The 26,261-nt window shown below is 56.9% G+C and overlaps 10 protein-coding genes across 10 annotated transcripts; 6 read left to right on the forward strand and 4 right to left on the reverse strand.

Annotated features, from left to right (window-relative positions):
• The first annotated feature begins 3,536 nt into the window (after nucleotides 1-3,536).
• CDEST_07813 (Putative Heat shock protein 70 family) lies at nucleotides 3,537-6,802 on the forward strand. The gene is made up of 5 exons (XM_062923972.1): nucleotides 3,537-3,907; nucleotides 4,097-4,909; nucleotides 4,988-5,092; nucleotides 5,177-6,548; nucleotides 6,602-6,802. Exons 2-5 carry the CDS (start codon nucleotides 4,316-4,318, stop codon nucleotides 6,799-6,801), a joined length of 2,271 nt encoding a protein of 756 aa, XP_062780023.1. The 5' UTR covers nucleotides 3,537-3,907; nucleotides 4,097-4,315; the 3' UTR covers nucleotide 6,802.
• A 982-nt stretch (nucleotides 6,803-7,784) lies between these two features.
• On the forward strand, nucleotides 7,785-10,013 carry CDEST_07814 (Putative Thaumatin family). The gene is made up of 2 exons (XM_062923973.1): nucleotides 7,785-8,904; nucleotides 8,952-10,013. The coding sequence occupies exons 1-2, from the start codon at nucleotides 8,455-8,457 to the stop codon at nucleotides 9,744-9,746; spliced, it is 1,245 nt and encodes a 414-aa protein (XP_062780024.1). The 5' UTR covers nucleotides 7,785-8,454; the 3' UTR covers nucleotides 9,747-10,013.
• A 141-nt stretch (nucleotides 10,014-10,154) lies between these two features.
• CDEST_07815 (Putative ankyrin repeat-containing domain superfamily) lies at nucleotides 10,155-12,226 on the reverse strand. The gene is made up of 3 exons (XM_062923974.1): nucleotides 11,765-12,226; nucleotides 11,525-11,696; nucleotides 10,155-11,426 (listed from the first exon to the last, which is right to left on the reverse strand). The coding sequence occupies exons 1-3, from the start codon at nucleotides 11,789-11,791 to the stop codon at nucleotides 10,909-10,911; spliced, it is 717 nt and encodes a 238-aa protein (XP_062780025.1). The 5' UTR covers nucleotides 11,792-12,226; the 3' UTR covers nucleotides 10,155-10,908.
• Nucleotides 12,227-12,598: 372 nt separating this feature from the next.
• CDEST_07816 (Putative Zinc finger, TFIIS-type, DNA-directed RNA polymerase, M/15kDa subunit) lies at nucleotides 12,599-13,675 on the forward strand. The gene is made up of 3 exons (XM_062923975.1): nucleotides 12,599-12,745; nucleotides 12,816-13,102; nucleotides 13,172-13,675. Exons 1-3 carry the CDS (start codon nucleotides 12,736-12,738, stop codon nucleotides 13,205-13,207), a joined length of 333 nt encoding a protein of 110 aa, XP_062780026.1. The 5' UTR covers nucleotides 12,599-12,735; the 3' UTR covers nucleotides 13,208-13,675.
• A 2-nt stretch (nucleotides 13,676-13,677) lies between these two features.
• On the reverse strand, nucleotides 13,678-14,155 carry CDEST_07817 (Putative mediator complex, subunit Med31, mediator of RNA polymerase II, subunit Med31 superfamily; the record flags this gene model as incomplete). Its single annotated transcript, XM_062923976.1, has 2 exons — nucleotides 13,678-13,953; nucleotides 14,054-14,155. The coding sequence occupies 2 exons, from the start codon at nucleotides 14,153-14,155 to the stop codon at nucleotides 13,678-13,680; spliced, it is 378 nt and encodes a 125-aa protein (XP_062780027.1).
• A 2,162-nt stretch (nucleotides 14,156-16,317) lies between these two features.
• On the forward strand, nucleotides 16,318-19,700 carry CDEST_07818 (uncharacterized protein). Its single transcript, XM_062923977.1, has 2 exons — nucleotides 16,318-16,672; nucleotides 16,795-19,700. The coding sequence occupies exons 1-2, from the start codon at nucleotides 16,437-16,439 to the stop codon at nucleotides 18,140-18,142; spliced, it is 1,584 nt and encodes a 527-aa protein (XP_062780028.1). The 5' UTR covers nucleotides 16,318-16,436; the 3' UTR covers nucleotides 18,143-19,700.
• CDEST_07819 (Putative ribonucleotide reductase inhibitor) lies at nucleotides 18,533-19,300 on the reverse strand (the record flags this gene model as incomplete). The annotated part of the gene is made up of 1 exon (XM_062923978.1): nucleotides 18,533-19,300. One exon carries the CDS (start codon nucleotides 19,298-19,300, stop codon nucleotides 18,533-18,535), a length of 768 nt encoding a protein of 255 aa, XP_062780029.1.
• Nucleotides 19,701-20,648: 948 nt separating the features above from the next.
• Nucleotides 20,649-22,477, reverse strand: CDEST_07820 (Putative zinc-binding ribosomal protein; the record flags this gene model as incomplete). Its single annotated transcript, XM_062923979.1, has 5 exons — nucleotides 20,649-21,548; nucleotides 21,644-21,706; nucleotides 21,957-22,144; nucleotides 22,239-22,317; nucleotides 22,457-22,477. The coding sequence occupies 5 exons, from the start codon at nucleotides 22,475-22,477 to the stop codon at nucleotides 21,366-21,368; spliced, it is 534 nt and encodes a 177-aa protein (XP_062780030.1). The 3' UTR covers nucleotides 20,649-21,365.
• On the forward strand, nucleotides 22,311-23,789 carry CDEST_07821 (Putative phosducin, thioredoxin-like domain, Thioredoxin-like superfamily). The gene is made up of 2 exons (XM_062923980.1): nucleotides 22,311-22,598; nucleotides 22,649-23,789. The coding sequence occupies exons 1-2, from the start codon at nucleotides 22,534-22,536 to the stop codon at nucleotides 23,364-23,366; spliced, it is 783 nt and encodes a 260-aa protein (XP_062780031.1). The 5' UTR covers nucleotides 22,311-22,533; the 3' UTR covers nucleotides 23,367-23,789.
• Nucleotides 23,790-24,030: 241 nt separating this feature from the next.
• CDEST_07822 (Putative leucine-rich repeat domain superfamily) lies at nucleotides 24,031-26,070 on the forward strand. Its single transcript, XM_062923981.1, has 2 exons — nucleotides 24,031-24,961; nucleotides 25,020-26,070. Exons 1-2 carry the CDS (start codon nucleotides 24,438-24,440, stop codon nucleotides 26,062-26,064), a joined length of 1,569 nt encoding a protein of 522 aa, XP_062780032.1. The 5' UTR covers nucleotides 24,031-24,437; the 3' UTR covers nucleotides 26,065-26,070.
• The last annotated feature ends 191 nt before the right edge of the window (nucleotides 26,071-26,261 follow it).

The following is a 26,261-nucleotide window of genomic DNA, read 5'->3' on the forward strand; positions in this document are numbered from 1 at the left end:
GGCTCTGGATGGCGGATGGCAATACGAATTGTGAATAAGAGAACGGTGGGTGACAGGACCAGATCCTTCGTCTGCCCCACCTTTTGGCTTTGCTAAATCATGGCTGGGGATGAGCATCAGCATTGTCTGTGGCATTGAGACTCGCAAACTGCCCTTGTCGTTATCACCGATGGGTTTGGGATAGGAATGGAAGAGCTATTTGCGCATGTCACAGTCAGCGTCAGTTTCATCATCCAGAGAGAAAAGGTTCTTTGACATTTCGAGGCCATTTCTTGAAGCCAGCAGGAAGAGGGGAAGGTAGTTAGTTCGATTAGGTGTTCGGCTAGAAAAGATGGAATGGAAGAATCTTGAGGAGGTGTAGGGGCCCCTTGGGAAAGTCCTTGAGTCCCGAGGATGTGGAAGCGGTAGGACAGCAGCCAATGGATACGGGATACGGGATAGCTACTCTGGACATACATGAACAGTACTCCGTCCAGAGTACAGGCCCAACCTAATCTGGCGGGGTTAGCACGACAAGAGCAGAAAGAGGGAAAAAGCAAGGGGGCGACGGATACACCGCCCAACCTCCCTCCTTCTGCCCATCTTCCTCGTTCTCGTTTCCGTTCCAGGAGCCAGGACAAAGGGCCCCCCTCGGCGACGCAGAGACAAAAACATATTGTGCAACAATTTGTTTAGTCAAACACACGAGATAAAAGCGACATGCGAGACCGATGGTAAATGGTGCTCTGTGTCTCTCTCCGGAGGTCGCGAGGAACCCCCGGCCAAGTCCTTCGTGGCGGTGGACTGCATGTGGAATCCATCCCTCCCCTCCCCTCCATCGACAATGTACGGTCCGCGTATTCATTCACTCGTCCTCGACAAAGTCCTACGCAACAAAGTCCTGCATCTCATCCCTGACCCGTCAGAACTCTTCCTGGGGCCATCTTAGCGCCCCCCGGTTTCGAATCGCATGCAGTAACGTACTACCAGCCAGCCCCCCCTTCCTTCACCGGCAGGCTGGGGCTAGGAGAAGAGGACGACAAGAACCAGCAGGCCATCGGAAACCGGAATCACTGGCGTTAATCGGTTTCGCGAGAAACGTCCTGGTCGGGCGTCAATGGAAGAAAGCCGTGCCCCATGACGCCGGGTCCCCTTGACCAACTGCAACCCAAGAGCAGCCGATGGCTTGCAGTCATGGCTTGCCCCAGAGGCCTCGACTGAATTCTCTACTCTGGGACCGAAGCCGTCTCGCATCGTATCGTATCGATTGGGATGGAGCCCACTCTGTCTCCAGAACCCGATGCTGCTGACAAAACGGCACCCGCCCGCCGCGCACCGGGGAGGCCGTCTCCAGTTCTCCGCGAGACCGGCGGCATTCTCCACTGCCCTTGTCGACTGTTGTTCGTTGCACCCTGCCAGCCGCCGCCGTCAGGTATCGCCGTGTCCCCCGACGGGAACGGCAGGGTTGAGTATGTTCCTCATACATCGAGATTAGGGCGACTCCCCCATGGTGTACCGAAGAGGCTCCCATCGACCCCATCCCACTGGATGCTTGCATCTCTCGTTCCGAGTCCATCAGGCGCATGTGTGGGGTTAAAATGTTGACACACATGTTCGGCTCCAGCTCAAGGTTTGGCCTCAGCTCTGCTTCTGTGCCGTTCATCTGCCATCCTCGGGCCGCTGGCACACTCAGAGAGTCCAAGGATGTGGGGAATGGCTGACAAAGATGCTCCCTCCCTTTCCCGCCGCCCAATCTTTGTGTCCTCTGACACGAGCACCGGCCCAAAAAGCCTGTCTCGAGATGCGCCTGGTGCAGTGTAGAGATGTAGTCAGTAGTGCCAGCGCCCCTACTTGAGTGCCTCCTCTTCGACGGTTGGGTCTCCAGACATAGACAACGGTGACGCGGGGACGGGACGAAACCCTTCGGGCACCTGGGTCTGACCGCAGTTGAGACGACAGGCCGCTGACCACGGAGCGAGTGAGAGCGTGCGTCTGTCCTGACATACAGATAGGTAAGCAACTGTAACCAGCACCTTGCCCAGCCAACGACAACGAGTTGTACAGCAGGTGTGGTAGATGGAAGGGAGAGGGGAGGGAGGGAGATGCTTGCGCGGTACAGGTAAAGGCACAGGCGCACACACACACAGTTACATACATACATACATACAACACCCACAGGTCAGTTTCAGGCATTGTCGACCGGAAACAGACAACAGCAGGAGTTCCAAGCATTCATTCCCTTCCGCGCTGCACTGTAGACGCAGTTCAGGTTGGTTCGACTAAGCGTCCCTTTCAGCCTTACACTGCGCAGAGGGCGAGCCGGGTGGGTGGTGCTTATGTGTGTTGGGTTGGTTCCTCTGCGTAGCGCACCCGCAGGCTTCGTTTTTTTAGTGTCGTCAGCTGCTGGCGCGATACATCAGCCACCTGGCCCCGGTTTTCTTTCCTGCCTGGTCCTAGATCCTGGATCGGTTGTTCCCGACAAGTATCTTCTGGGCGTTACCCCTGCGAACAGCGACTTCTATTCTGTCTAGGTACCTGAGCAGGTACCTACTTTGGTACCTAGGACCAGTACAGGGCATCTTGCTCAGCGTCCAATCCCCAGCAGTATCCGTCGAAGGAAGGGGAAAATGGAGGGGGGAAACATCGCAGCAGCTAGCGGCAGCAGGAGCAGTGGTGGTAAGTTACGAGGCACAAACAAAGCTGAAAACCCATCTAGCTAGGTAGGTACGTGGGTAGAGAAATAGAGAAAGAGAGAGAATACCTTACCAAGGTACCTTGGGGACCTAGGCAAGCAAACAAGCAAGGAAGAAACTGACAGGAGGCAGCAAAACGGACTTGTAGCATCTAGGTAGACAGACAGACAGACAGCCCGTGTCTGCAATCTTCATGCCCTTAATCCTGCCGATCGTCACCATCACCATCATTGCTACCCTCTTCCTCCTGCTCTTCTACTCTTTCTTCCTTGTCAACCACCAGCGCCCCCGAATCCTGCCGACCCACCATCAATCATCGCTGAGCCATCCTTCGCCTTTGGTCTCGGTTCCCAAACCCAACGCCCTGCAGTTTACGACGGTCAGCTTACTGAAATTACGGAAAAGGTACGGATACCCCATCAAAAATTCCGTTTCCCCTCACAACCATCACTCCACTTCACCTAGACGGGGAGAGTGAAGGAGAAGAACAGAACAAGCGAAAAACCACACAAACCATCTCAGTCAAGTCAAGTCGCCCATTCGTCCCATCCCACCCGAGCCTCTCACAGCTGCCCACACACAATCACACTCTCACTGGCATCCGCCCTTTCAACAGTCAGTAGTGTTTCCCCAGCGATCCTCCCCTCTCCTCTGTCCGCAACCGCATCATCCCAGAAACGGCGGAGAAGCAAGCAAGCGCCCACGCTCACGGCCATCACACTCACTAGCCACTCACCACCTCGCCTATCTCACCTTACGCTTGACCTTACCTAGGTACATATACATACATGCATACATACACAGCCAGTGACCGGCCCACGCTCTATGCTCCACGCTCTATGCTCCACGCTCCACCCCCTCTACCAAACCGCGAACCACGCCTCCCCCAAATTCCCACTTGATACGGATACTCACCCCTCCTAGCCTGAGCCTCTGAACCGTGGCAGTGGCAGTGGCAGTGGCAGTGGCCCAGCAGCCCAGTTCTATTTTCTCACTCCTTCCCACCTATTTCCCCCTCTTGCTCGTTTTTTTTCCCTTTTCCCTTCCCGCCCTCGTCTTGTCAAGCGTCACGCCCACCCCGCCGAACCGTCGCAGCAGCTGAGTCGTTCGTTCTTTGAGTACTGGATCCTCATCAAGTCCTCAGTCCTCAGCCCTCAAAGTCCCGTTTTGACGGGTTTTGTTGCCTGTCTACTAGCCTGCCAGCCAATCAGACTGCTGAGTGACTGACTTGGACGGTCAGTCTCTCCTGTCCTGGGTTTCGTTCCGTCTCGACTACCACTACCACCACCACCCCCCCCCCCCCCCCCCCCCCTCCCTGACCCTTTCATCCCCTCTTCCACTCACTCCCCGACCCCCCGACCGAACCTCGACACCCCAGCCCGGTCCAGCAGCCGCAGCAACGAGTCCTAAAAGTCTAAGCCCAGGCCATCATCCCGCAGCCGATTACCTACTACCACCAAAACCACTACCACACCAACCGCAACCTTACCACCAACTTGCTGGAACCGCAACGCAACGCACCGCACCGCACCGCACCGCACGGCTGCCGACGCCTGCAACCCAAACCGATATACCCTCTGCTCGTCCTGCCCACCTGGGCCCTCGCTCCTCTCCCCTCTCTTCTTCCTCCCCCATATTCCCTTATGAGCTTTTCCAACTCCCGCCTGAAAGGCTTTGGTTTCGGTAAACGCAAGTCAACTGCCAGTATCCAAACGCCCGATCCGAACCACACTTCCAGCCCGACCCCTCCTCCCCAGGCCGGTCACCCTTCCGGTGCCCCTCAAATACCGCAGCAGCTTCCCATCCGACCAGGTTCCATCGCCTCGACCTCGTCCGCCTCAATCGCCCCCATGAATCACCCAGGCTCCGGCAACCGCCCTCCGAGCTATTCGGCCAACTTTCCTCCCGGCGCTCCTCCCCCCATGGGCCGTACGAGTCCCATGACCGGTCAAGGCCCGGCCCGCACTCCTCCCAGCCAGATGGTCGGCGGTCCCCCGCCCATCAACACTGGCGCTCCCGTCGCTGGTTACCCGCCTCAGCTGCCTCCCATCGGTGGCCAAGGCCATCCCATGGGCGGTCCTCCTCAGTACGGCGGCGGCGGCGGTGGTGGTGGCGGCTACCCTCCTCCGGGCCCTCCTCAAGGCCAGCCCTTGGCGCAATACCAGCGTGGAGGCAACGCCGCCGAGGTTGAGGGCAACAGCAGGAACAAGGCCCAGCTGATTGTCGGTATCGATTTTGTACGTACCTGAACGATCATCGGGAGTCGGGGAAGCTTTCGCTGTGCTTTTGGCCCGAGTCGCTGACACGAATTGCAGGGTACGACTTTCTCGGGTGTTGCCTTTGCATTCGCCACAAACAACGAAGCCAAAGAGGACATCATTACGGAATGGCCTGGTGCCGGATCATACACGAAGCAAAAGGTTGTCCCGAGCCCCGAATTCTGTGTGGTCGTAGTCTGTCCACTCGTACCCCTCCCCGCTAACGGCTCCTTTGTCTGTCTCTAGATCCCCACCGTCCTCTATTACGATCAATACCAGAAGGTTGTTGGCTGGGGACCCGATATTGCCGATGCCCTTGCGCCTACTGGATACCCGAAGCCCGGCGTGCAAAAGGTCGAATGGTTCAAGCTGCAGCTCATGTTGTCCGGCAACACATACATCGACCCCATCAACCTGCCCCCTCTGCCGCCCGGAAAGTCCGAGATCGATGTCGCCGCCGACTACCTCTTCAAGCTCCGCCAGGCGATGCGCTCTGCGCTGCAGAAGACTCTCGGTGAGGTCTTTAACCGTGAGGAACGCAACATTCGCTACTACCTGACGGTGCCCGCCATCTGGAACGATGCCGGCAAGGCTGCGACCAGAGCTGCTGCCATCCAGGCCGGCTTCCTCCGAGACGAGAATGATAACCGGTTGACGCTGGTCTCCGAGCCCGAGGCGGCCGCCATTTTCTGTTCCAAGACGGGTCTTCTAAACCTTAAGGTGCACGACGCCGTGCTGATTGTCGATTGCGGTGGTGGCACTGTTGATTTGATCGCGTACGAGGTTGAGGAAGAGAACCCTTTCACGGTGGCTGAGTGCACGGCAGGATCCGGTGACTCGTGCGGCTCGACGGCGCTGAACCGCAACTTCAGCAACATCTTGCGCACCAAGATCCGCAAGATGAAGCTGCCCGACGGATCCAAGACAGCCGGGCGCGTCTACGCCAAGTGCATCATGGACTTTGAGAACCGCATCAAGGCCGACTTCCGCAATAACGGTCAGAAGTGGGCTGTCGACGTGGGTATCGAGGCCGAGTTCCCCGAGGCCGGCATCGAGGAGGGTTACATGACCTTCACCAACGAGGAAATTCTGCAGTGCTTCGAGCCCGTCGTCAACCGCATTCTCGAGCTCGTCCGAAACCAGATCATTGCCATTCAGGCGCAGAACCGCACACTGCAGAACATCCTCGTCGTCGGTGGTTTTGGTGCATCGGAGTACCTCTTTCAGCAGATCAAGCTCCACGTCCCCCCTCAATTCCAGTCCAAGGTCGTTCGTCCCATGGACTCGGTCGCCGCCATCGTCAAGGGCGCCGTCACGGCCGGTATTACCGAGCGCGTCGTCACCCACCGCGTCGCGCGTCGCCACTACCTCATGGCCACCCTGCAGCCCTTCAAGGAGGGCTACCACCCGGAGGCGTACCGCGTGCCGTCCCTCGACGGCAAGGACCGTTGCAAGTTCACGCGGCAGATCTTTGTGCAGAAGGGCCAGAAGGTCAAGATTGGCGAGCCCGTCAAGGTCTCGTTTTTCCGACAAGTCGCCCCCGGCGCTACGCTTATGTATGAAGATATTCTGTACGCCTGCGACGACGACGTCTGCCCGGAGTACACCAAGGACCCTCGTAAGTTGTGTGTCTCCACTCCGATGACTATCACTAACACCCCCTCGCACCAGGCATCAAGGAAGTGGTCACCCTCACCTCGGACCTGTCCCGCAAGAACCTCGAGAAGGACTTTGAGAGAATGGACACGCCACAAGGCACGTTCTACCGTGTCTACTTTGACATTTACCTGACGCTTGACGGATCCGAGTTCAGCGCAGAGCTCGTCTGCCAGGGCGAGGTTATGGGCCGCTGCAGAGCGCGCTTCAGGTAAAGGCGGGGGGATGGTGGGGGTTGAAAGTGGGGGGCGCAGAGAAGGCAGACTGCCAGAGGGAAGGGGAAGGAAAGGGGGGGAGAGAAAGATTGATAATGTTTGCCGGCTTGCATTGGGCATTTCGTTTCCATACACTCGGATGATACCTCGAAAAGGTGACAGGGACCGGAAGGACAGCCGAGGCTTATAATGGCCAAGAGTATATATCACGAAGAGCCCTCCCAGGACAGACGACTGGAAGACGGGGGTTGGATTTTGGGAGGGGTTTTATGACACTGAAGGAGGATGGCCTACTGTCAAATGTAGACGCACGACATTCCCAGCACGGGATAATTCAAGTTATTTTACATGAGTGTGGCACCGATGGGGCATCCGGGAGCATACAGGGGCCGTCGAGGACCCGAACAGAACGTGTCTTGCAGTGAAGCAAAATTCTCGAGGAGGATAGATAGCTTGAGAGACTGGATACACCATGTGGGATCCGTATCGATCGCCCATGCTTCTGCAAGTCCCTGATAGCGACGATGGCGGTGGCCAATGGTAGTAGTCTATTGAGGAGGCTACTGAGACTGTGCGTGAGATGACGGAGAGGATGTTTGGCATGATGTAGATGCTGAATGCTGACTCTACCCTACCCTGGCCTCCCTCCGCCTCCTCCTCAGCCACAATATTCCTCGAGTGGGGACACTGCGACGCGCGGGGGAGGGGAAGAGCAGCCAAGCAAGGAAGGCCCCTCGTCGCCAATGAGCCGAGCTGGACCCTGCAGTTCCAATATGGGAAACCGGGCAGCCAGTCGTGCCTGCGTGCGTCATCGTCTTCGTCTGAACAGCCTGGACATGACATGAACCAGCCAAAAGGCAAGGCAGGCTCAACCCGAGGGCGTCGACAAGTGTCAACGGCAGCACTTGGCAGCAATTTGGATTAGGTACATCAAGCAAGCCCCCGTTCGGCGTGCAGCCGTATTGGACCTGATGCTGCCTTCACGTTCTCTGGGCAACATCAACATCTTCAATCCCCCCCTACCTCGCACTCTCGACGAGGTTCACCGCGCTACAAACCCCATCTCCGTCTCTCCTATTCGGCCCCCATTCGCTCACGTACTCTCACTACCTTGTATACTGTGTGAATCATTAGCTTCGACCATTTGCATCTCGGGACCAGCACTATTTTGTCTCGCGGCCCTACGACCCAATTTCTGTTCCTGTTCCCGCTCCCGTTCCCACCCATTGGTACCATCCGACCAACCTGCTGCTCCCACCTGGCTCACCTCTGACGCTACATTGCGCGAGCAGGGATAATCAGGTATTGGCCCTGGATCAAGCAAGCCGATCACCCTTTGGAGTCTCGCCGCCCCTTGCCTACATTCACTCGCCCGTCCACGCTCTGTACGTCACTCGACGCAGGTCCTTCGCCAACCATTGGCGGCGCTTAATCACCTTCGCGCTGGCGCCGACCGTATAACTATACCAGATCGTCGTCTCTCTGAACCATGGAAGCTCGGGTCCTCTGAATCATGCATTGTCACAGCATCCTGGCGTAAAACACACCTCTGATCCACCCAATCTTCAAACCGCACTTCTGATCCTCCCCATCATCCTTTCACTTTGTTTGGACGGTAACAGCAACCGGCTAGAGACGCCCACCGCGCGAACAATGAGGCAGCCGACGCCGAGGAAACGCGACAAGAAGCGCTGCAAGAGAGCCACTCGGGGCATGCTCGTGGTTCTGGCCCTCGCTTCCCAGCTACCAGCCACCAGTGCTATCGTGTTCCCCAGCCATCACACGAACTACAAAACCGATTACCTCCAGCTCAACAAGCGGTATAACCCTGCTCGACGAGGACCGCCCGAGGACTGGAATGGGAGGATACCGTTGAAGATCACCAACTCCTGTCCCGAGACGATCTGGCCCGGCATCACGACGCAGCATGGCGTCGGTCCCGGCACCGGAGGCTTCGAGCTCGCCTCGGGTGAAAGTCGAGATATGTGGGTTGGGCCGACATGGCAGGGTCGTGCATGGGGGAGAACCAACTGCACCGTCAATGGAGACTCGGCTGGCTGCACGACGGGCGATTGCTTTGGAAAGCTTGACTGCGAATTCAGTGTAAGTCTCATGTCCTACATTGAGTGAACCAGCGCTGATCGGTACAGGGCGCCGTCCCTGCGACCCTTGCCGAGTTCAACCTTGCCGGGGGCGTCTCCGGGAGGCAGACGTTCTACGACATCTCTCTCGTCGACGGCTACAACATCCCCGTTGGCATCAACTACATCCCCGCCAAGAACACCTCGTACATCCCCCCCAACCTGACAAATTGCGCATGCATCGCCACGACGGGCTTCATGGCACAGCGCTCGGCAAGTGGTGCCGTCTACACCAACAGCACATATCCTGTCCCTTGGGAACCAAATGAATCCAACGACAGCGTCCGAAACTGGTGCCCTTGGCCCTTGCTATCCAACCCGCCTGACAAGCCCGGTGACGGAGTCTACCCTTACCCTGATGACAACATTCGGCGTCCCACCTTCAGCCCGTGCAAGAGCCAATGCGCGGCCACGAACTCGGATCACGACTGCTGTATAGGCAAATGGCACGACCCCGACAAATGCAAGCCGGGCTTGTACTCCAGGCACGCCAAGGCTATGTGTCCTGACGCCTATAGCTTTGCCTTTGATGACCAGACCTCGACATTCATCATCCCCTCGGGCGGCGGCTGGGAGGTCGTCTTTTGTCCCGCCGGTAGGAGCACTAATATCCTCCGCACCCTGGGACCTCAACTGTTCGAGATCGCGAGTGCCGGATTTCTGAGCCAGAAGAACCTGGAGCTGGTTAGGAACCGTTCCTATATAGAGTTTGAGAGCGACAAGAACGCTGCCCCAGGCCTCACTGTCTCGTCTTATTGGGTCATCTGTGCGGCTACCGTGGCTGTACTGTTGGTGGGATGGTAAATTGAAATCGTGTTTTGTTTCTTTCGTTACCGACAAGCATGACGGGCAGGACCCCGCGCAACAAATCGTGCTTCTACTTTGTTTTGGTCGTTGGCAATAGGATACCCTGGAATGACGACACGACTCATAGGATGATGTGAGAGATGGACTTTAGGACGGCAAAGAGGCTCGAGGTTGTGAGCCGCCTGGCACAGTAGATATTCACCCCTCCACTTGAGTACCTAGGACGTTTATACCCGTATACATGATAAGAAACAGAGTCTGTACCTATACGCCTCGACTGGTTATCCGCATGGTGACATGCGGAAAGACCGAGCCGCGAGCTTGGAGCATGTGTATAAGTTTGTCTTGAGATTTTAAAAGGCCGACTCGGGTGTGATTTTACAACGGCCTAAAGAACGAAGGACATTGGTCTGACGTGTTTGTTTTCTTGCAAGGTAATGTACGTGATGCGATGCTCAACCTCCTGTCTATCAAGTCCCGTCCAAGTCCTCTTCCCCCCCCCCCCCCCCCCCCTTTTCCGGCACACAAAGCCAGTCTCTCTAACCGCGTTGCCCACGACCTCCAAGAAGGTGAGTAGGGTTTATCGCCGCCCTTGGTCCTGTATGTTGTTATTGGCCATCGTCTTTGAAAATATGTTTGGTTCTGGGTTTTTCATGGTTGGTTCCCCCTCCCCTATTCGATTTTTCTTTTCCTCGGGAGGTGCCCACTGACGCCGACATGCTCCTCGCCCCTTCAACTCCATGGTAATTGCAGGTCTACCACCATTTTGGCTTTGATTGATTCCACCCCACGCCCCCAGTCCCAGTAATATCCCACATCCCCTTTTTCGTCTTTGGAACAATGAGCAACGTTGAACTTTCCCTCCCTCCCTTCTCCTGCCCCTTTCGCGGATAAGGCCCATCCATCCCGCCCGTGTTTGCCATTGTACGCCCGAGCCCGGAGCGAAACAGAGCCCCCCGACTCCCCCTCAAACCCCATTCGCGCGGGTCTTACAAGCTGAAACATGTACCACGATGCAAGTCCCGAGTTTCTTGGTAGGTGTCAGGAGAGAGAAGGAAGCAAGCCGATGGGAAGGGACAGGCTGTTCGCCACTCGAGTATGATGCCATCAATCTCCTCCCCGCCTCTATCCTCCCCAGCCCTCTTCGCATAACGACGGATCAGCCCTTACGCGCGGCACGCTCCTTCCGTCTCCGGTCCCACTCGGCCCTCTCCTCGTCGTCGCTCCCGCTGAACTCGGCGTCATCGTCGGAGGAGTTGTTGTCGTTGCTGTACACGGGCGGGGCGGCGTTTGTGGGCACGGGCGGGGCAGCAGCGTTGGGGACGGCGGGGGCGGTCCCCTTCTTCTTGCCGTGCGAGGCGGCGGTGGAAGAGGAGTCGACGTTGATGAAGTCGCCGGCATTCATGGTGGCGTACTCGTGCTTCTGGATGAGGTCGCGGAGGCCCGGGTTGCGGGGGTCGACGAGCTGCGGGGCGGTGAGGCCGCCCTTGTTCTTGACGCGCGGGTTGGAGCCAGCCTCGAGCATCATCTCGACGAGGGCGTTGCCGAAATCGCGCTGGGCGGGGGGTTCCGAGTTGATCCAGCGGATGGCGGTGTGCAGCGGGGTGTCGCCTTCGAGGCGGTTGACGGGGTCGCATTCGAAGTTTGGTTGGTCTAGGAGGAGGTCTATTATTTCGTCTGCACGGGGGTTGAAAAGGAGGTTAATCAGGTCAGTTATCAGTGCGGTCAAGTGGAAGGAAGGAGGAGGGGAGGCGCGGTGTAAGAGGAGAACGTACAGTTACCCCGCGAGGCGGCTTCGTGATACAGGTGGTTGCCCATGACGGTAGTGGTCTCGTTAAGGAGGCGGGAGAGCTCATCCTCGTCCTTGATGTCGGCGATGACCTCGTTGAAGAGGTCGGTATTGTTGCGCCGGCAGGCCTCGATGAGGAGCTCCTTGATGGAGGCGCCCTAGGCGACATTAGTACCCTGCCCACCACTCTGCGACCGGAAGGTGACGGGGACGGGAGGAGACTCACCTCGTGTTCCTCGTTTTCCGCGGCCATGCTGTGCTGCAGATGCGCAACTCTTCAGGTGATCGGGTGTTGCGTTTGTGGAGGTGGAGAGAAAGTGATAGAGAGAGAGGATGCGTGTTTCGAAATGGCTCCGTGCTGGCCGGGACGGACTGGGTTTACGTAGGTAAATACCTGGGGCCTCTCGTTTGGTGGGGTCAAGATCGGAGGTGCGGCAAGACGGTGAAGAGAGGGGTACAGGGGGGGGTCGCTGTCTTTGACAATTGTAGTGTAGAGGTTAAAGAAAGGTAAGGGTAAGATGAGGTTGCGGGAAACAAGTGACTCGCGAAAGGAGTCCTACGCTGTACTGTAGTGTAGTGTAGATCTAAGTTTGGCGAGGTCAAGAGTTGCGAGTCGCTGTTCGGCTTAGTGACACACTCCCACTCAGAAATTGGGCAGCGCTTGTCTTTAGTGGTGGTGATGGTAGTGGTGGTGGTTGAACGAGACGTAATCGGGGGTGGCGGGGTAAACGGTCATTCAAGGAGGTGGCAGTGGTCTCCCTAACCCCCTGATCCAGAGTGCAAGTAGCTTCTATTCCTAGCGCCCGTCCTACGTAACCAAGAAACCCTCGGCGGCGAGCAGTAAGCCGCGTCGTAGGGAAATTACAGTGGACAAAGAACGCTGTAACAGTGGGCCCTCCACGAAGTGACAGGCCGGGCAAGGAGGGGTGATGAAGAAGGGGCACGGAACATTGTTATGACGGGATTCCGGCGGGATGGTGCCGTTCCAACTGCGGAACTGGCTTGTGTCTCTGTCTGCCAAGCATTTCATTGGTGGGGGTGTTCGACGAGGCCCGCTGAATTTTCCTAGAGGATCACGACCGAGTCACTGAGAGAGACACTCGCGGGGAGTTGAGCTTCGACACTGAAATACCCTACCTTTGACAACACCCCTCACTGACGTTTGCCACCGTTTGCTTGCCGTATCAATCCATCAAGATGCTTCTCTGTAGGAGCCCCCCTCCACTCGCCCGGCTCCCAATCTCTCACTCGCGCGTGCACTGACATCCTCTTTGCAGTTTGCCCCAACTGCGCCAACATCCTCACCGTCTCCGCCTACGCTGGCGTGCGCAACCGCCTCGAGTGCCGCACCTGCCCCTTCGAGCACGCCATCACGGAGCCCATCTACTCGCGCCGCGACTTCGAGCGCAAGGAGCGCGAGGACGTCTTCGGCGGCCCCGGCGAGTGGGACAACGCCGACAAGGCGCGCGCTCAGTGTCCCAAGGAGGGCTGCAACGGCGAGGAGGCCGCTTTCTTCCAGGTGCAGATTCGCAGTGCCGACGAGCCCATGACGACGTTCTACAAGGTATGTCTTTCACGGGGGGCTGACATGGGGAGGGGGGTTGTGGTTGGGATGCTAACGGTGGTTTTGCAGTGCATGACTTGCGGAAATCGGTGGAGAGAAAACTGATATGGAGGAGAGAGGTTGATCATTTCACGGTGCATTGCGAGGCGTTGGGCGGGGATGTTTGGGTTTACTTGGTTTCATTTGATATCCGTGATCTTTGATCTCGCTCCCGGTCGCGTTTGCTCAGCGAGGCGGCCTCTGTAAGGCTGCGCTGCGTGTCGAGCATTCGACACGAGGCGGCATTAATCTCATGCGACTGGCTGGCATCGTTACCGCAAACGCCCCTTTATTTGTTTTTATCGTCATAACCTCGTGATGTGTCTGGCATCGTACTACTTCTGCGACTGCGCACTTCTCCTGGGCAGTCGCCAACGGTCCATGTCCACAATTTTTTGAGGCCTGCCCTGCCTCGAGTGCATTGCCCGGCCGTCATGTTCCTCGACCCACAACATGCATCCAAATTGCATGTGTGTCCTTGCCGTGTGTCTATCACAGCCGTATTCATTATCAGACGTCTCTCCACGGCATCCGCGTCACGCATCGCTCCGGTGCCAGTCGATGGCCGCCTTCATGCCTTCGTCGATCAGCCGCTGCACGAGGTCCGGGCTGATGATGTCTAGCCGGAACTGCTCCTGCTGCAGCAGCTCGAGGTGCTTGAGTGTCGGGCCGGGGTACATGAGATACTTCAGATACGGCGGCCGGGTCCAGTACTGCAAGTAGGCGAGGTAGGCGATGAATTCGGGGCGCGTAAGAAGCTTTTGCGTTGCGAGGTGATTAAGGTAAAGCGGGTTCGCAAGCGATTGGACAAACTGCGCGCACGCGGAAACGGCGCGGTTAGCTTTTTTTGCTCAAGTGGTGCGGGCAAAGGGGAGGAAGTGCGTGGATGGGTTGGGATGGAGGGGTGCGCACCTCGAGCTCGATTTCGAAGCGAGTGAAGCCGCCGTAGACGGGCTCGCTGTCTGGTGTTGGAGGCGGCTGAGAGGCCGCTTGCTCTGGTACTGTGGTTGCCATCGTCGCGGTATGCGTAGTTGTGTTCTGCGGGATGCGACGGATAGGTTGCGGGTTGGAGAAGTCGATAAGTTGGAGTGGAATTGGATCGGAGCTAGGACAGGGGTCCATCGCTAGCCCTGTCCGGCAGCTGCTACAGAGTGACATGGCCTTCGGGGTATTGTTCCCTGTAGGTACTCCATGTTGGTTTTTCTTACTGTAATCTTGAGATCCTGATGATTTTGAGAAGTTAGTACGCTCTATTCACTCTTTAGAAGAGTGTAATCTCTTTATTTTTCTGGGTTGTTTTTCTCGTAGTCATAACTAAACAAAGTCGTCGTTTAACATCTTGTCCTCCAGGGAAATGGGCTGCAGTAGCTTCCGCGGGGAGCTGCATGGCCCCTGTATCTTTTGCTTCTCGGGCTGACATCATCTTAACACCACGGTGGCATATCGATCGCTGACCGGGTGGCACTTCGTTGGGACAGGGCCTCGGGGCAACTGTTAACTCACTCTCGTGGTATGAGAGGCTCAGGTATCCTCAAAACCGAACAGTCTCGGGTTTCCATCATAAAAGCTCAAAAGTCGGGTTGGAAAGGACAGTTGGCCCATTCGGGATACGCAAAAACAAATGAAAACAAAAAAAATGTAATGGCAAACCGCGACAGCAGCTTGTGTCCTTTGGATGATTTGTATATTGGTAAATCACAATAAGTCAAATTAGAACAAGCTTACTATATCATCTTTTGGCCATTTTCCTTGGACATAGCCGCTTCACGTAAAGACGCAGCTGAGATTCATCGTCGCATCTATTCATTTCAGGAGAATGATATTTCTCCGAAAACTGGCTTCTTTTTCTCAAATCCCAGTCTGATCTTCAAAAGTCTCAGCGCGGGTTCATTCCCAGTGATACTCGAGAATAAACACAGATAATACCGCTTCATTTTGGAAATCAGTCTGATTCTTTGGAACTCGGCATCAAAGCCTCAATGTGAACTCGCAGTTTCTTCTCCATTACCATCATGACTCACGCATTGAGGTCAACTTCTTTTGATTTGTCCTTTCTTGCTCAATCTACCGAACTGATGAGCAGCATTACATTTTGCAACTACCAATGGATGGCATGGAGTAATGCGGAACTTTTGTGTACCTGTCTCGAAACACATTCAAGTAGATTGATCATGATTCCCAGTGCCTCTCACTGGCACAGTGAAACAGGCAGAACCCAGGCAGAAGTGGACTAGAATAGCAACAATACTATCTAGACTTCTGGGCGTTGGGCTTAGCTGGTAGCCGGTTTCAACTGAGGTAGCCATGTCCTGGAGAAGATCTCCCACATCTTTGAATATTCCATCCGATGGCACTGTAGTGTCACAGAGCCAATCAGCAGTGATGACATGTTCGACAACACGTGGGAAAACATGTTGCTCCCATGCATCTGGTTTTGCTAGTCGTCATGATTACATGACACCTACTTCTTCAATTCGCGTTGAGTCTCTCGTTATGATACATACAGTGCCACCGATACTTCGGGTACCTAAGAATAGTGTGAAGATAAAGATGGCTACAGGTAGATCATACAGAATATGAATTCAGGCAGACAGTAAGATCAGTGGGGTCTCTTTTTTGATGAGCACATGAAATTGTGCATCTGTACATCGCATTTCAGACAAGCCAGATGCGTTCGCTATTTCTCTTTATGAGATTGGGTGTTGAGATAACATATCCTCCAAACGCATGATAGAGAATCATAATGAGCAAACGTGTAACAGGACGAATTCTGGTTTGCTCTTCAAGGTAAGGAAATATGAATCTGAATTAAAGCAGGACTACATATTTAAATGCACCTCTTTTCGGCTGCGTTATTTCTTTTTGACACCTGTTTTTCGCACCCTTCATACTTCAACCCTTTTTATTGTTCCGTCGATACATGGCCCGGTTAATTGTGGAAATGAAAGATGTTTTGGGTGTGCTAGAATGTTTTAATGGGATATTTTCAAGCTTCATTCAGCAAAGTGAGGTGAAAAACAGGCCCCTCTCCCATCTTACTGTCCTGCTGAACAGTCTGCTAGCCAATAGGCGCCACGGCCGGTGACTGCCCAAAGCTGGCCCCATTTCTCCAAGTCGATTCCCCACTAAAAAGTTTCCCAAGTGCCCAGAGCCAGCGCCAAGACACAAGCTGCCATGCTGCCTGCCGCTGTCAGGTCACGAAATTTCCCAACTCATCAACTGCGCAAACACCTGTCCTCGTCGGCCTCGACCCTGCCCGCCCCCTGCGCGAGGGTATTAGTAAAAGACAATACAGATGTCCTCGAAGCGCAGATACGCGGCCTCTGACGTTAACGACGTCGTCGAGCCGCCTCAAAAGCGCAGCAGGAAGCCCAACCCGAAGACGCGCGACCACCAGAACGCCTACATCGACCCGACATGGGGCCAGAAATACGTCTTCTCGTCGGCCGCGGGCTCGACGACGGTCCCCGTGGACCCGGATCTGGACTTTGAAGACGACACGGATGCCATGGCGTATCTGAAATCAGTAAGGTAAGCCGACTTTTACTTCCCCCCCAGACCCCACCGCGTCCTCTTCCATGTGCTGAATTGGTCACTCCCCCCCAAAGTGTAGTCGAGTCGCAAACGAAATGCTGATGTGGTGAGTGCTCCAGGACGCAAGCAAACGGCATTCCCCACCTCCTCGTCGCGCCCAAGGTCCCGATCGGCCCCCAGCTACCCAAAGAGCTACAAAATGATGACGATGAAGCTGAAGAAGGCGAGGCCGTCGAGGAGGATCGCGACATCTACTCCACCGGCCAGGGCGACTTTAGGGGATACTATCAAGACGGCGCATACATGGCCCGGCCTGATAACTGGGTCGACCACCGCGCCGCCCGCGAACACGACGCAGAGGGCGGCGAATGGCAAGGCAACGAAGGTATCTACGACGTTGATGACGTGGAGGAGGACAATACGGATCCTGAAGCGGCTATTCGCGAGGCCTATTTCGCCGCGATCCTCTCCCAATTCAACGCCCTCCGCAAGACCCTCCACGCCACACCACCGCCGGACATCGTGGCCGCCCTTCCGCACACTCACGGCTACCACGTCGGCGCCTTCGGCCCGAAGTCGGGCACATTCGCCATCTGGTCGCAGCGCCTGCGCGCCACCGACCCTCACCCAGCGCAAGTGGCGAGCATGAATAAGGACGGCGTGCTGCGCGTCGTACGTGTGCTTCTAGGCGGCAGCTTCCTCCGTCGGGGCGCCGAGCTGGGGGAGCGCACGAGCCGCTGGCTGTGGGCGCTGCTCGCGCGGCTACCGGAGCGCGGGGGGCTGAACCACGCCGAGACCGGGTGGGTGCGGGACCTGGGCCGGCGGGCGGTACTGATGATGCAGAGCCTAGCGGACATGGCAGCGCTGAGAGACGCGCTGGAGGGGGAGGGGATGGACTTGGGCGTCCACGACGCCGTCGACGAAAGCTCGGACGACGAGGACGCGCTGAGGGAGATGGATATCGAGGAGAGGGACGGGGAGGAGCCGGACGGTGATGTGAAACCGGGGGAGGAGACGCCCAGTGCCGCATCCGAGGTCCCAGCCGAGACAACGAAGCTGACTGAGGAGGCTGATCCCACGTCGGAGAAGCCCACCGTCGACGACGGCGAAGTCGAAGATGGGGAGATCGACGAGGATGACGACGACGACCAAAAGTCCGAGGCGATGGACGTGTCGGAGGATGGCGAGGTGGACGAGGGCGAGATCGAGGAGGACCCTCCGGCCCAGACGCTGGAGGAGGCCAGGGCCCGGCTGCTGGCTCAGCTGGACACGGCGGCCGAGGAGGCGCCGTCGGAAGCACCGTCGGAGGAAGCGATTGCTGAGGTCGAAGACGAGGAAGGGACGGCCGACCAGCTGCGGGCGAGGATGAACATGCGGGTGACCCTCACCATGATCCTGACGGTTGCCGGCGAGTTCTATGGGCAGCGAGACCTGCTCGAGTTCCGTGACCCCTTCACAGGTATGTGAGAGAAGAGGGAAGGGGGTGCGGCGCGAAGAAGGCCGGCAGTAAGGAATTCGCTCCCAAAATTCGTAAGTGTACAATTTGCTGGCTCAAAGGTGCATTCCAAAGAGCATGCTAGCCTATGATATCAAAACAACAATGGTGGACAAGCCACCCGGCCTACGAGTAAATAGGCTTAATACAAACAAATCCACGATCCATAAGCCCGAGCGTAACCCTCTCTTCCTCCCTGTCTTCTTGAACGACGAAAAACAAATGTCCTCATAGCAGCTCTTGCCGAGTACGGATGAAGCCATCCCCCAGTATCTGTGCAATACCAACTCCGGACGCCCACGTACCCGTGCATCACTTCAAGCACCGCATCGTACAGCAAAATCTCCCCATCGTCATATCCCCTATGCATCGCTCATATCGGCGTCCGGCGAGACGAGAAAGTCGGCCTCGTCAAAGTCGTCGACGACCAAGTTCTCCTGCTCGACATCAGGCTTACGGCGGCTCTTCCTCGGCACCGCGAATGGACGGGCATTTGCCCACCCGGACGCAGTCAGGCTACGCGAGCCAAGTTCGCTCTCCAGCGATGCCGTGCGGCTAGTCCATACCTGAACAGGCCCGTTGGTGTCCTCGTCGGCGAAGAAACGCTTCTTGCTCCGCGGGTCACTAGCCGTGTCCTCCACGCTCTCGACGGTCTCCTGGGAGCTGGTCAGACCCGGCATGTCGTCTAAGCTAGGCACGCAGTCCTCCTCCTCGCTGGCGTGCGCCGGCTGGCTCGCTAGACCGCCGACCTTGTTGATGCCGCAGAACGGCATAAGCTCAAGCTGGGCCGCAGCGCTGCGGCGGGTAGCGGTGGATGTGGAGTTATTCAAGGTGCCGGCGGCTTTGGTCGTCCGGACGACGGGATCGCGGTGGTCCGAGGCATCGCTCCACAGCTTGAAGCCGCTGTAGGTGCCCGTCTTGTAGCCCTCGGGCACGGACTTGCGCACGCGCATGCCGACGGAGAGGAGGTTGGACTGTACTTCGGAGGGGAGGATGTCGGAGGCCGGGGTAGGCGAGGACTCAGCTGGGGGTGCTGGACCGGAACGGGTGGTGAAGAAGGATGTGATTTGGCGCTGGGTTGGGTCGCTTGATGCGCCGGCGAAGGGGCGCTTCGTCCGCGGGGCCGACATCGTCGCGCAACGGAAGGGAAGGTCTAGAATCCAGGCCAGTGCTACTATGTTTCCAGATATGTCGGAATCGACGTTGAAGTGCCGCTCGGTGTGAGATTGTGCTTTGGGTAGGTAGGTATTGGTAGGTTGACTTTTGGTCTTTGTTGGTAGATGGAAAGGATCGCGAAATGACGGAGTTCGAAGTGAGTGGAGAGTTTTCAATTTGTCGCTAGGGAAAAAAGAAGAGGTGATGGTCACCGTAGAAACGATCGGAAGCGAGAAATGACGTACAGAAGCGAGAAGGGAGATGGATGTTCTGAAGAAGAACGGGGTGCAAAGAAGGAGGAGGTTGGGGAGGAGAGAAGGGGAGTGAAGGGGAGATTGCGAGAAGAGGGCGGATGGTGGGGGGCGAATGGGTCTCGTGGGCGGTACTGGTGCGGTACAGCAGCGCAGTGGCAGTAGCAGGTTACTGGGCGGTTTCCAAGGTTGAGGGGAGCAAAAAAGGGAGCAGGAGCCGGCCGACGATCCGGTGACGGCACAAAGGCGCGTCAAACCCGTGTTTTTTCGCGAAACTCGCGCGGCAGGGGCCCACATCAACCACTTTAACGGACGGACGGTGACAGTGGAGGGACCAAGTGCCCTGAAACTGACAATGCGCCAGCGTTCCCTCGCCTGAGGTATCCCTAGGTAGTCCGCTCCCTTTTCGTATCTGATCCTATTCTGAAAACTTACACATTAGGGATCTCGGGTCTACCCGAACGAGCACAAAGAATGAATTGACGAGAGACTCGAGACACTGAATTTTTATTGGAGGATTTCAAAATTGCAGCCAGTGAGGCCTGCCTAAGATGGCGAAGTCTTTGCATACTATCGCAGCACAGTGACGCAGTGACTTGGCGATCCTGGGCTTAAACGGCTACGATGTGCGTATAAGTCTTCTAGGCGAGGCAACACAAGACAAGGCATGATGCATGCTGTGAGGAGAAGTTGCAGCGGTGTAACGAGGGGGGCCATCACGAGAAGCTTTTGGGTTCGATATCCCGCTGGGCCAACCGCGATATCCCTGGGTGTCTGGGCGCCTGGTTTGCTGGTCAGCGCTTGAGCTTCACCCCTCTTCTGGCTCTCCCCCGCAAGCGCACTCTCTACTTCTCGGCCGGGCTTGTCAGTTGAGTTGCGGAGAGCAGTGTCTCACAGCATCAGGACCAATCCATGGGAGGGAGCCGTGGTGACCACCGTCGGCATGAAACAAATCTAATCACCACACTCAAGCCCGGTCGCCTAAGCCTTTCGCGACTCAAAACGGCCCTGCTTCATTTTCACGATAGATAGACAGACTAAGTGGGCAGGGAGTGGGGGCACGTCGCAGATCCGCCAAGGTGCACGCGAGCACGCAACATCATCTTACGGTCTACGGATAATCAACAGCATGTCGGGTGAAGAGGGTAGCTAGATAAATCACGATACGAGTCGAGGGCGAGAATGTGTGGAAACCATTGAATTTCGCGAGCAGTGCTGAATCCTCCGAACTCACTGCACTCGGGTATGAAGCGATCCTCAATCAGCAGGTTCCACGTCCTCACGTCCTGAGGGGCCATGTCGCAGACCTCTCCAACGCTCATGTGAAAAGCCATTTCCAGCTGTCCACCCATGCAGATAAGACAACGACCTAGAAAAAAACCCATCGGTAACAAGAAAGGCGTGACGCATCGCAGCAAGAGAGACGGGCGTGGGACGAGAGAGAGAGCGAGTTGTTTGACTGATTTTGCTTTTTTGTTTGTTCGTCGGCCGCGAGGAATGAAAACTGAGAAAAATGCGTCGATTTGGTGATGCAAAGGATATCCGGAGACCCCCAAACGCCCCTGTGTTTTTGTGGTCAAGGAATTTTTGGATGTTCCATCTTCTACCCGCAAAGGTTGTCTGATTATGTTCTGTTCGAAGACAGCAGACTCTAAGAGCCCGTGCCAGGGTTGTCTATACGCCCATGCCCAGGTCGCTTGCTTTTGCAGATCCGAGATGTCCCACCATTGATGAACCGTCCAAGTCGTTAATACCCAAGGGCTACAAAGAAACCGTCGCGGTGGACAGTTTACTTTCTGCGGAAAGAGCAGCCCTCGGTGAGTCTCGCCTTACCACCGGTAGGCTGGCACAGGACAGTGGTGCATCCCTGGCAGATGACGACGGTCTGGGCGTGGGAGAAGACGGTGGTGATGGTGAAGCAGCCGGGGCACTTGACGTCCATGAAGAAGGAGCGGGGGGCAGGCACAAGGGTCTGTCGGAGCGTGTGAGCATCATCAAATTCGATATGACGGGGCGAAGCTGGAGAGGGAGGGGCAAGGTGAGGGTATCGTGGGCGCTTTATCGTACCTTGAGCTTGTGCTTGCGGGCCTCGGCGGCCGGGGAGGGGTTGAGGAGATCAACGGCGAGAACCTGGGGGAGAAGCCATCAGCATGATGGTTCCTTCATCAAATATCGCGTAAGAAATCGTCGTGTCCTTCTTTTCCTCCACAGCCCTGCCGTACCATCTTTCCCTCCTCTTGAAATTTTTTCGTCGACGCTTTTCGCGGGTTTCCAGCTCGGTCGGTTGTTCGGGTTTGTCTTCCATTTTCGCTCGTCGGGGAATAACAATTCACACGCGTTTCGCCACACGCGAGGAGCGGCAGCATCGGGAGAGTCTTACCATCTTGACTGAACTGATCGGTTGATTGATCGGGTGTCGGTGCGAGTGCGGTGGACTTGACGGGAATCTGATGGTGTTGGGAGTAGATTCTGGCTGCACTCGCAGAGATGGCGGATTGTTCGGTGGATGGGAGCGTCGCTGGCAAAATCCTCCGCACTTTCCATCTCCAATGGCGAAAAGTTCGCGTACTAGTCCGTTTCAGGCTAGCGCTGGAGGGCACGTCAACCCTTCCACGTGACCGTTTGCACTGTGGAGGCTTTGATTGGTGGACCAGTGCTTTACTGGGGCCAGCGGCGTAGAGCTCGGTGAAGCGCGGGGCATTCTGCCTGGCGCAGTGCAGCTGCTCACCTTGAGCCCTACGCTTCCATGTTCCATGTCATTCTCAGCCTCCACTCTACTTAGGCACCTGCGACATTTCCCTGGCGCCTGAAGTCCCTAGGCGCATCAAATTGAGTTCCCCTCCCCCCGGCCTGACTCGGGCTTTATTCATTGCGACTCACTTCTTCGACATCCTGCTCCATCACCCAGCCCAACCCCTTCCCGTCTTTCACACTCGCTGCATTGCGTGCACGTTGCAATGGCTGCCCCCATGGATCAGAGAATACAGGTCCCGATCGATGACCCCAACGCAGACACCGAGTGGTATGTTGCATCGTGACGGCTACTCGACGACTCCTGACACGTGCTGCCAGGAACGACATCCTCCGGAAACATGGCGTCATCCCTGAGAAGCCGCCCAGCCCGACGCCCATGATCGAAGAGGCCATTGTCGAGGGACGCCGGTTAGCGCATGAGAACAGACTGGAGGGCAAGGATCTTGATGAGCTCGATGAGCTGGAGGACGACGAAGACGAGGCATTCCTGGAGCTGTACCGCCAGCGCAGGATGCAGGAGCTCAACAACCTCACCAAAAAGGCCCTCCACGGCACCGTGTACCCGATCTCGAAACCCGAATATTCACGCGAGGTTACAGAAGCCTCCAACAACAGCCCCGTCTTCGTCAACCTGACATCGTCGCTGGGAACAAACGTCGAGTCGCGGGTGTTGACGGAGCTTTGGAAGCAGGCGGCCCAGGAATACGGCGAGATCAAGTTCTGCGAGATGCGCGCAGACAAGGCCATCGAGAACTACCCCGAGCGCAACTGCCCCACAATCCTGGTCTACAAGAACGGCGACATTGCGAAGCAGGTCGTCACCCTGATGCAGATGGGAGGCGTCAGAATCAACATGCTGCAAATTGACAACCTCCTGGTCGAGGTCGGCGCTGTTCCCGCGTCGGACATGCGCGTGGCCAAGCGCCGGCGACAGGCCGAAGATGAAGAAGAGGAGAAGGCATTTGGGAAGGGGATCAGGCAGGGTAATGTGTCCAGATCCAAGGCGCACGACAGCGATGATGATGAGTGGGACTGAGACATGTTCTGCATGCTGTTAATATAGTCAGTCGTGCTGGATGATGCCTGTCGATGCTCAGCCGTGCGCGGCAGACGGAAACGACCGGCCGGTACTTCGGCTACCTGTTGTCGATTGGCTATGAACAAGGAGTCGAGGAGCATTCCTTGTTGGCACTGTCCAAGCTGATTGAGGGCCAGAAAGCCATAAATGATTGAAGCCTGTGCCAGGTGTGGGATGCGGGCTAAGCCGGCGAACCCGTCGGCCATAAGTCTTGGCTCAATGCAGAGCAAGGGCTCCATCGAAGCGTGTCTTTGCGACATCCCGAATCCAAACGAAGAAATAGAAAAGAAGAAACAGACCAGATGGTATGCAGACGCTGCTTGGCCTGTCATGGCAAAATTTCAGAACAACGGAGAGGGTCAGCCAACGTTGGTTCCTAAGATTGATTTCGTGCATCCGATGCCCAACGCCCCGCGTGCTGCCGCTGCGGACCCTTGGTTGTTACGGCACTTGATTGGCCTGTGCATGCGTGGGGTCAAGGGTGTTGCTTGGGTCTGCGGGACACAGAGCGCTAAGCCGGATTGGAATAGCTGTTAAGGGCGCTGTGAGATGGTTTAAGTTCTGGGACGGCCGGCACCCGCGCGGTTGGCTTGCGTCGTAAAGTAAACACGACGTCCCTCATCAACGACAGAAAGAAAGACCTGGCCTTGTGTTTTTTCTTCCAGGAACGATACTCAAGAGGCCAATTCAGTGTCTAATTTTCCGAGGGCTTTGAGTACACAACGTTCAAAGGGTGCTCGGAGCTACCGTCGGAGATCGTGTGAGCGGACGGGTAGTACCCCTGTGGGCCGAATCCCTGGCCGAACGCGCTTCAGACCCCACTTGCGTCACGTCGCGCGCGCCGTGGGTGTCAGTGTCTCTCCCCACCCCCGAGGGTCGTGGTGGCGGACCTCGGAGCTTGACAATTTACCTTGCCTTACCTATCTTCCCCCTATAGTATAGTATCTCCTGAAATTCGTTCGGGTTGCTGTTGTGCTCCCTTCTACCCACTCCCCCTCTCTCTTTTTACCCTCTCCCCGAATCTTCACCATGTCCGACGAGCCGACGCTGCCCAGCCTGCGCTCGTCCATCTCGTGGAACGCGCAGACGGAGCGCTTCAGCAACAACCCCCGGAAGCGCAGATACAACTTTAGAAACCACTCGGTCGCGCCACCGTCATGGTCCAACTCGAGCGACCCCGCCGTCTTCTCCAGCGATGACGACCCGGGCCTGGACAACTACGTGGAAGGGCGGCGGAAGAAGAAGAAGTACGTCGGCTCTTGGTTTCACCAGCAGCCCGCGTCCTCCTCCGACTCGGCCACGGGGGAGCCGCGGCCGGCGCTGAGGGGCAAGCGGACGTTGAAGCGCGACTTGGACAGTGGTGTGTGGATGGGCAGCGACAGCACGGATGGTGACGACAGCATCATGATGCCCGACCTGCCGACCCAGTCGAGGCTGCCCCAGCTGAACCTGGCGCCGCCTCGCCGTCGCAACGTCGTCTCGGCCGAGGAGCTCGAGGCGCGGGAAAGGATCCAGCAGTGCCTGGACGCCGGCAACGAGTACATTGATCTCTCGTGAGTGAAACTCCATTGTTGTGTGTATGGTGTCATGACGCGACCTAACCGACAGCAGCACGATGGGACTCAAGACGCTCTCCGATGCCACCATTCGCCCCCTGTCCGAGTTCTCCTGCATCCCCATCGTAGCCGAAGGCGTCCCGTTCGAACAGAAGGACCCGACTCTGCAGCTCTATCTCTACCGCAACCCTTTGATCAGACTGCCCGGTGCCATCTTCGATCTGCAGCACCTGACGGTGCTTTCGCTTCGCGGGTGCCGACTGAGAGAGCTGCCCCCGGCCATTGGCAAGATGCGGAGCCTGCGAACCCTGAACCTTGCGCAGAACCTGCTCAGATACCTCCCCGCTGAGCTGCTCGGCCTCATGGCCGCCCCCTCCAGCCTGGAGGAGCTGCTATTGCAGGGCAACCACTTCTTTCAGGCCGCCGAGCGCCCGCGCCTCGCCGATCTGGAAACCCTCGGCGGCTCGGAGGACTCGGAGCTGGTCGAGGCGTGGAAGCCGGGCTTCGATGGGGTCGCGGCGAGGTTCGCTGCGCGGTCGCCGGTGCACTACCTGGACAGCTCGGGCTTCTCGCACTCGGAATTCCGCCTTGACCCGGAGGCCGTCATCGTGCAGACAGATCGACAGGACGGTGAAGAAGGAAGCGCGTCCGCCGCGGCGCCGTCTTCGTCGGCACCATATCACTCCAAGTCCGCCGGGAGATGCGTGGCGAGCGCCAAGGGCAGCCGCGTGCCCAGCCTGATGGAGCTGGCGCTGCGCAGCGCTTACAGGAGCTCCGATTTGAACGAGCTCCCCAACTACATCCCTGATTCGCTGGGTCACCTGCAGGCCTTACTGGAGCGGGCCGCGGACCAGCGCGAGGTGGGCGGGCTCACGTGCTCCGTGTGCAGGAAGCCCTTTGTGGCGCCAACCACGCAGTGGCTAGAGTGGTGGCAGGTTTGCCTGGTGGAGAGCCGGCAAAAGGAGGACGGTTACGCCGTCAGGGCCAGGCCGTGGACCGACCTGGACGAGGAGAACGACGGCGCCGTCCCGTTTTTGAGGAGGGGTTGCTCGTGGAAGTGTGGTCCTGCCCACGTCAAGGAGGGACAGTGGACGATCTGACCTGCTGGGGGAAGGGCAGCAGAGTTAAGCGGTTGAAGGTGAAGGGAAAAAAGTTTTGTTTAACGGAACGGTGCATGGGTCGCGATCTTGTCACAGTATCTTGACTTTTTTAAATTTTTTTCTTTAATGGGGGGTTTTGTTTTGTTTTCTTTTTTTGGCGTTTGGCTTGGAGTTGGAGGCAGACTGATATTGATCTG

This window comes from Colletotrichum destructivum, chromosome 5 (assembly GCF_034447905.1).
Source record: "Colletotrichum destructivum chromosome 5, complete sequence".
Classification (NCBI taxonomy): Eukaryota; Fungi; Ascomycota; class Sordariomycetes; order Glomerellales; family Glomerellaceae; genus Colletotrichum; species Colletotrichum destructivum.

Excerpts from the sequence above, each read along its gene's own strand:
- CDEST_07813 (XM_062923972.1), top strand. The coding sequence starts at position 4,316 with ATGAGCTTTTCCAACTCCCGCCTGAAAGGCTTTGGTTTCGGTAAACGC. Across the intron at positions 5,093-5,176 it reads GATCATACACGAAGCAAAAG|ATCCCCACCGTCCTCTATTA; the intron begins GTTGTCCCGAGC and ends GTCTGTCTCTAG. Across the intron at positions 6,549-6,601 it reads GGAGTACACCAAGGACCCTC|GCATCAAGGAAGTGGTCACC; the intron begins GTAAGTTGTGTG and ends CCCTCGCACCAG.
- CDEST_07814 (XM_062923973.1), top strand. The coding sequence starts at position 8,455 with ATGAGGCAGCCGACGCCGAGGAAACGCGACAAGAAGCGCTGCAAGAGA. Across the intron at positions 8,905-8,951 it reads AGCTTGACTGCGAATTCAGT|GGCGCCGTCCCTGCGACCCT; the intron begins GTAAGTCTCATG and ends TGATCGGTACAG.
- CDEST_07815 (XM_062923974.1), bottom strand. The coding sequence starts at position 11,791 with ATGGCCGCGGAAAACGAGGAACACGAG. Across the intron at positions 11,697-11,764 it reads CGGAAAACGAGGAACACGAG|GGCGCCTCCATCAAGGAGCT; the intron begins GTGAGTCTCCTC and ends AATGTCGCCTAG. Across the intron at positions 11,427-11,524 it reads AGCCGCCTCGCGGGGTAACT|ACGAAATAATAGACCTCCTC; the intron begins GTACGTTCTCCT and ends ACCCCCGTGCAG.
- CDEST_07816 (XM_062923975.1), top strand. Across the intron at positions 13,103-13,171 it reads CCATGACGACGTTCTACAAG|TGCATGACTTGCGGAAATCG; the intron begins GTATGTCTTTCA and ends GTGGTTTTGCAG.
- CDEST_07818 (XM_062923977.1), top strand. The coding sequence starts at position 16,437 with ATGTCCTCGAAGCGCAGATACGCGGCCTCTGACGTTAACGACGTCGTC. Across the intron at positions 16,673-16,794 it reads GCGTATCTGAAATCAGTAAG|GACGCAAGCAAACGGCATTC; the intron begins GTAAGCCGACTT and ends TGAGTGCTCCAG.
- CDEST_07821 (XM_062923980.1), top strand. The coding sequence starts at position 22,534 with ATGGCTGCCCCCATGGATCAGAGAATACAGGTCCCGATCGATGACCCC. Across the intron at positions 22,599-22,648 it reads CCCAACGCAGACACCGAGTG|GAACGACATCCTCCGGAAAC; the intron begins GTATGTTGCATC and ends ACGTGCTGCCAG.
- CDEST_07822 (XM_062923981.1), top strand. The coding sequence starts at position 24,438 with ATGTCCGACGAGCCGACGCTGCCCAGCCTGCGCTCGTCCATCTCGTGG. Across the intron at positions 24,962-25,019 it reads AACGAGTACATTGATCTCTC|CACGATGGGACTCAAGACGC; the intron begins GTGAGTGAAACT and ends AACCGACAGCAG.